We start from the raw sequence: 7091 nt of genomic DNA, 5'->3' as shown, positions 1-7091 counted from the left end.
CAGGTTATGAACCTCAAAGGAAGAATATATACTTTAAATGATTTGCAACTTAGAAATATTGTGAGCGCTATTTGCAAGCAAGACGACAAGGTGGTGGAGGCTCAGTAGGCATATGGGGATGTTTTTCCAATAAAGGCATTGGTATTTGTAAGCTGTATAATAGCTGTACCAATCAATATACCTACAAAAACACACTTGAAACACGTTTGACTCCATCGATAAGGCAATTGTATGGCAGAAGCATGCAATACATCTTCTAGCAAGATGGGGCTCCAGCACACACAGCACACAGTTTAACACACTGGTTTAATACAAAGAAGATTAATTTGTTGCCTTGGTACCCTAGATCACCAGATACAAACCAAATAGAAACTATTTGGTCATAGAACAACACTCAATTGGTAAACCAACAAATTCAATCAAATGAGCATTTGAAGCAACTTTTAAACGAGTATTGGTTAAAAAAGCCACAGGAGATGTGCATGAAGTTGGTCGAATCAATCCAGAGACGAGTTCTTCTTTGCTATCGAGCCAAAGGAGGACACTTTAAATGTTGAATTCGTATTTTTTTTAAAATTTTTTATGTTCTCAACCTTAACTCGATTCAATTTTTATGCAGCTCATTTTATGATTATGTAACTATTTAATTTTTTTTTAACTATTTTTTTAAAACTACCTTATCTTACTAATGTTAATTGTATAGTTGATAAAGTATATAATTGATTTTTCTTTTAAAAGTGAAAAAAATTAATTAAATTCATTTTCACGATTTTTTTTAGTTGAAAAAACCCTGAAAAGTTTGATTGAAGTTACCATTTTGATACACTTTTGTGCTTAGCAGTATAAAATATGTTTTAGCAATAAAAAAAAAAAACCAAATTGGTTTAAATATTTGTAGATACTAAAAAAAAAAATTAGTATAACTATTAATAATATAAACTAAAATATTTGCTAAATTATATCTTGTTTTTAAAATGAATGAAAACTTTTTAGAAATTGAGATATTATGAAACGTCAAAAATATTCATACATTTCAAAATTTTATTAAGCTTTTTGTTTTACAGTTAATATTTAGTATGAAGTTCTTGGGCATCGATTACTGTTAGTAAGCGACGAGGAATACTATCAATTTTTGTAAATAGTTTTGAGGTATATTTTGCCAAGCTGCCTCTAAAGCAAAAAAAATCCAGTTCCTGTCAACTTCATTATAACTGAAGCAGTCCTAATCAAGTACATTACCGCCTTTCTGTTTGTTGGTTGTTTTTACAGCTTTTTTATCCAAGGGTTTTCCTTGTCTTTTCCATACATTTAGTCTTTTTTAGGAGTTCTTTAGTTCAAATTTACTTTTATCAAACCATAAAACTGATTTTCAAAAAACTAGCGGGTTTAAAAAGTACTTTTTTGCAAAGGCAAGGCGTTTTATTTTTTCTTAAAATGAAAGGTTTTTTGTGACACGGAACCCATAAAACGCTGCAGAGCAAAGTCTACGATGTATTGTTCGTTCAGAAGCGTTCACGCTTTGTTTCTCTTTAACAGCTTTGGCAGAAATAACAGATTTTCGCTTTACTTCTCGTACAATAAGTTTATTTTCTCTGGATGTTGTTTTTGGTGGACGGCCTGAATATGCTTTATTTTGCTCACATTCAGTTTTCTTACCCTTTTGTATGATTGTTTGCACCGTTACCATAATTTTATTATATTTTTCAGCAATTTTTCTCTAAGCCACTTTCATGATCATCAACAATAATTTGCTGTACCTCAACACTAATTTCTTTGGTCTTAGGCACTTTGGAAAACTTTTAAACTAAAACAAAAGAAGTAGTTACTAAAATATTTTAAACTTTATTTCTGTGGTGCAGATAAAAAAAATTAAATAATTTACCAGCAAAAACAATCAAAAAAATATGAATATTTATACCGTATATAAAATTGCACTTTTAATGTTACATACTAAATATAACCAGACATAACAACATAATTATCAACACAGAATTATTCTTTATTATCATGTTCACATATTTTTTATTTTTTTATACCAATAAAGAATAAACACGTTAGAGTATGAAAACAAAATTTTACAACGTGCCAGGGGTATCAATAATTTTGTCGCAATTATATATAATTATATTAACTTTTCCGAATTATAATGCCCAGGACGATGGTATACATATCAGCGAATTGACTAATTAATCATCGATGTTTTCGAACATTTTTTCGTGTCGCTTCAAAGTATGGGATTAATGATATACTTAAGTCATAAAAATGTTTTTACCGGCACCGATAAAATATACAAAATATATTTCTACAAATTATTTTTAACTGGGGAAGGGTGTCGTGCACAGCTTTTAATTGACACCCTATGCCCCCCCCCTTCCTTCTCCTCCATGAAAACGCTTCTAAGTGAATATAGTTTTTTTACTTTAGAATCTGTTTGTTATGCTTATGACAAAGGTTTAACTGCTAAAAACAGGAGCTTGGAAAATTTCTAGCATTAAAGTAAGTTGGTTTTTGTCATTTATTATTAATTCGAACTAAATTGTTTCATCCTAAAAGCAGGTATGAAAACATAAAATCTTGTCGCTCTTAATCAAGATAAAATGACTAATAAACTATGAAAAATGAACGTTTGAGGCAGTCTTATTGTATATTATACTAAAGGGCTTTTGCTGCAACATGTAATAGCGTACGTTTTCCTTCGGCAAAAAAGTTTCAATGAAGTTTAAATTTTCTGTTTCCGTTTTTTAAGTTGATTTTAATTTGCTGAGAGAAATTAAACAAGAATTACTATGATTTTAATTTAGCTCCAGTAACTCCATCCTATTGTAGTAATCTTTGAATTGCTTAAGGCCTTCAAAATGCCGTTTACCGTTTCATAATTTAAATGTTATTTGAAATTTCTTTATTAATTCTGTAAAATACCCTTTTGTAAATAATCGACCAATATTTTAGGATTGTAAGAGCTTTAAGATTCATTACTAAAGACGGCTGAAAATCACGACGTCCACTTTTCGTGTTTTTTTGTTTATCTTTACAGAAAAGTTATGATTGACACTTGTCACTATAAATTGTGTTGAAACGCAGTTTTTGTTTATTGCCCTATCAATAAAATTGTTGATGCCGTTTTTTTACCGTATTTTTTATGTGTGTTTTATTAAAGTGTGCGGTGTTTCTAGTTCTGTTTTACTGTAATTTTTGTCTGCCCTTTTATTCAGGACGTTATTAACTAAGCTCTAGTAAAGAATAATATGTTTAATTTTTGGGACTTGGAAAAAAATCTAAAAAAAGTTAAGTTTAATAGTTCTAGTTTTTCTGCCAGTTTTTTGTTTTCTTTAAAAACCAGTATTAATTTTTTTCAGCAAATGTTGATTCACGTAAGTGACCTCATTTTTTAAGAAATCTTAAAAGATGACTGACGCTTCATTAAGGAATCCTAGATTAGTTACCACCGCAATTTTAATAAGCGAAGAAAAAATTCATGAAAGTCTTCATACAAATAAAAATTAAAGGTGCAGACTTCAACGGGTTTAAAATTAAAAGTTCGGCTTTCAACGGATTTTCCTTTCTACCGTCAAGAAAAGTCTTACACAGGTCTGGATTTTTTTTTTTTTTTTTTTCTTACAAATAAGAAAATAAAATTCAAATCTGCGTTTGTTAACGCTTTACTTATAAAAAAAAAAAAAAATTTCTAAAATCCTGATCAACTGTACATTTTAGCAGCTAGAAACGGGATTAACAGGTATAGGAAAAATTAGCAGTAAAAAAAAAAAGTTACAACATTTCCATTTTTAATTTGAACATTTTAAATGTGAAAAATGTTCGCAATTTTTTAGCTTTACTTTTAAGTAAGTTTTAATCAGGTACTTTATTCTGCTTTAACTTTATTAGGTATTGCTGATTAAAAATAGAACTATTTTAGTTTCAATGGCAATAAATTATTTAACGGAACGGTTAATAGGTTTTCTTACGTACGTAGATATCAAGCTGTGCTATATAATCATAGTAGTTCAAAGTGCTTTTACAAATGTTGCAAAAATGTACGCATTAGATGGGCTCCGATTGCTAAAGTCTTTGGTAGGTGTCTTTAAACAATATGATATCTTTTATGTTAATTATTTATTTACAAAACTGAAAAACAATTTTACATTGGTTATTAATTTGCAAAACTGAAAAATAGAATTTATGAAGGTGAACCTTTGAATGCAACAGCAAATATATGGTTCATACTAATTCGAGAACGTTGATTTTAAATTTAAAGTCCGTTTGGACTCATCACCCTCGTTTTGTTTAGTTTTAATAAAACATTCTGAAAAATGAAATTTAAAAGCATACATACAGACACAATGTAAGCGATTAACACGAGGAGCAATAAACCGAAAAAACAGTATAACGATAACTGTTCACAAGATTTATGTTGGACCTTATAACGATAACTGTTCACAAGATTTATGTTGGACCTTACAACACAGTTCTCCTGAAGTTTTTCTCCTGTAATTAGCGGAAAACTTACGTTAAACACATTTTAAACTGTTGATTGTTTGTATTTTTGTATAAGTTGGTTGTCATGGTATTTGAATATATTAAAGTTTGAACACATCTTTACTTATTTTCTAAAAAAAACTCAAACTTTTTTAGAAATCTAAAAACACATTTACAAAAATATTGTAAAGAAAATATTTAAGCTGTCATTATCATCGTTTTTTTTTTCTTCTTCTTCTTCTTCTTCTTCTTTTTTTTATTAAGGTTTTTTGTATCTTAGAATTTTTAATCTATTTTTTTATAAAATTTTAACCGAAGGAATTTTTATTAGGATATAATGAACTACCTCCTGATAAAGATTCCTGATCCAGTCATTTAGCTATCTTGAGAAGATTAACTGGTAAGATGTCTTCCGATTAGATATTTCTATTTATTTTAAATCGGATGTTGAGACGATATTAGAAAACACTTTTAATGTAAATTTTTCTTAATTCAGCTGATTCTTAACTTGTGGGTTTCAGAGAAATGTTTGTTTATAACGGGCTCACGACAGTGATCAAATTTATTTGTAAATATTTTAAACTTTTTTTCTGTCTTATGATTTTGTTGGTTACTATAGAAATTTTGTTAGCAGTATGATTATTGCAACATTTCTTCATTCATGAGTTTTACGCCCGTCAAACATTCTTAATCTTGGATTTTCAAAGATATTTTATTAGTCTTAATAAAAATTTTGTTGCCATAGTGATTAAGTGAAGCGTCTAAAACAAAAGAGAATCTTGAAATAATTTTAATAGTTTTACATTTCCACTAAAAAAAACAAAATCTTTACATAAGTTAAAATAAATTGGATTTAGTTCCTCTTTGAAACATTGGTTTTACACATTTATTAACACTACATTTAAAAAACAGCTATTATAAGTTTCTAGATAGATAATTTTAAATCCATTTCTCATGACTATTGTCACACTTTATTGTTAATCACGAGTTAAGTGAGCACTAGTTAAAAAATGATGTTAGGATGCCATTTACAATTTATGCTCAATGACTTTATTCTCTCTAATACCTCATTAAATAAATGTAATAAATTTAGCAGTTCAACATTTTCGCAACAAAATTACAGGAAGTCGTACATTTTCATAATTAATTGTTAAGAATGAATAATTAAGAAGAAAGTTTTACAGGCGACGACACAAATCTTAAAAGCACATAAAAAGAATCAAGGCTTATCTTATCTTGATTGGCTTACTTTCAATTTTTTTTAATGAGGTTTTTACAGATATCTTTGAAGAGAACTTAATTTCAAGAGGTTTCTTTTACCGAATAAATTAGTCGACATATTTCTGCATTTTATATATAATCTTTTCTTTTTTTTTACAAGACAATTGGCTTTAAGTCTTTTTCTATCGATCTGTAATTAATGGGTTTGTCACGAAATAGTTGTCAAATCTATTTCGTGACAAACCCATTAATATTTACAATATTTCGTAACGAGTTTTTTTTGTTTGTTTACATTGGTCGAAAATATATAATTTAAGAAAAGTTTTAGATTGGAAAAAAAATGCACCTTTTCTTATCAAAAATTGTATGACTTGTTTGTAATTCAACCTGATTAAAATTTTTTATTTCAGTTCAAATGCGGATGCTGAAGTCAATGCTCGATAACCGTGAACTTTCTACAGATCCCGCTTTTTATTATGCGTTAACCAAAGTTGAACGTATGTACTGATAATAATCTAAAATAAAAATCTCAACTTCTTGAGGTCCTTTAATATGAATTTTATTTTCCGATCAAAAAATATTTTTGATTATTAGGTTAATGCTTAACACTTTAAGAGTTTTAATTGCTTGTTACCATCTACTTTTAGATTACATAGAAAATAAGCTGCAAGAATATCATTTAAAAAAAGCCGCTCAGAACTTGTATAGTTCGTATGAGAACATTAATTTGAGCAGCATTGAAGAACCGTGTAAAGAAGTTGATGATAAAGAAGAAGATTTCAGCTGTTTTTTTCAAACTTGCTTACAACCAAGATTGCTAACTCGGTTGCCATACAGTTTATCGAAACCTATCGGTGAGAAGCTGGAAGTAGTGTGTTTAGCAAGCGTGCTATTTCCGACTGAAATCGAATGGTTCCTAAATGACGTGTTGCTAAGTACATCTGCAGATGGTAGAATACTTATAGAAAATAACTCCAGACAACTGACAATAACATCAGTTAAAAAAACTGATGGTGGAAAACTAGCATGCGTAGCTAAAAATAAGTTTGGGGCTGACATTTCAACGTGCAATCTTTTTGTGGAAGAATCAAAATAAGATGGCGCTGTTTATGAAAATGTTTTCTTATCTTCGGTGAAGTACTAGCTTGATTTTTTAAAAATTTTTCTGAAAAAGAAAGTCAACTAGCCATTGCAAGATTTACGAACGATGTACAACTAGCATTAACTGGCGGTTGAACTTTAAAATAAATATTTCATTACAGTTTTTGTTCCCGTTGTGAAAAAAGGAGAAGAATATGCGACGATAGACGACGATATACGATGATATACAACGATATACGAAGATATACGACGGTATACGACGGTATGCGACGATATACAACGATTGGTGTGCA

The 7091-nt window shown here is 29.1% G+C and overlaps 1 protein-coding gene across 3 annotated transcripts in view; it reads left to right on the top strand.

Moving 5' to 3' along the window:
* Window positions 1–2471: 2471 nt before the first annotated feature.
* LOC149891118 (myopalladin-like) overlaps window positions 2472–7091 on the top strand; it is a 5070-nt gene continuing 450 nt past the window's right edge. Inside the window, exons 1-6 of one of the 3 annotated variants that reach the window (XM_090083288.1) lie at window positions 3342–3588; window positions 3974–4071; window positions 4808–4876; window positions 4973–5044; window positions 6108–6194; window positions 6345–7091. The exon at window positions 6345–7091 is cut by the window's right edge and continues 450 nt beyond it. In XM_090083288.1, the coding sequence (XP_089939414.1) occupies window positions 5002–5044; window positions 6108–6194; window positions 6345–6793 (579 nt within the window). In that variant the 5' untranslated portion in view covers window positions 3342–3588; window positions 3974–4071; window positions 4808–4876; window positions 4973–5001 and the 3' untranslated portion in view covers window positions 6794–7091. Of the gene's footprint in view, window positions 2497–3341; window positions 3589–3973; window positions 4072–4807; window positions 4877–4972; window positions 5045–6107; window positions 6195–6344 lie in introns of those variants that run through there. The other 2 variants (XM_090083289.1, XM_090083290.1) reach the window with 2 other exon arrangements.

The sequence above is a fragment of the Hydra viridissima genome, unplaced genomic scaffold (assembly GCF_058129835.1).
Source record: "Hydra viridissima isolate aposymbiotic clone 2 unplaced genomic scaffold, HvirCarnegie_v1 scaffold_3, whole genome shotgun sequence".
In the NCBI taxonomy this organism is placed as follows: domain Eukaryota; kingdom Metazoa; phylum Cnidaria; class Hydrozoa; order Anthoathecata; family Hydridae; genus Hydra; species Hydra viridissima.
Note: the sequence above shows the minus strand (reverse complement) of the source record. Positions and strands in the feature narration are given on the sequence as shown.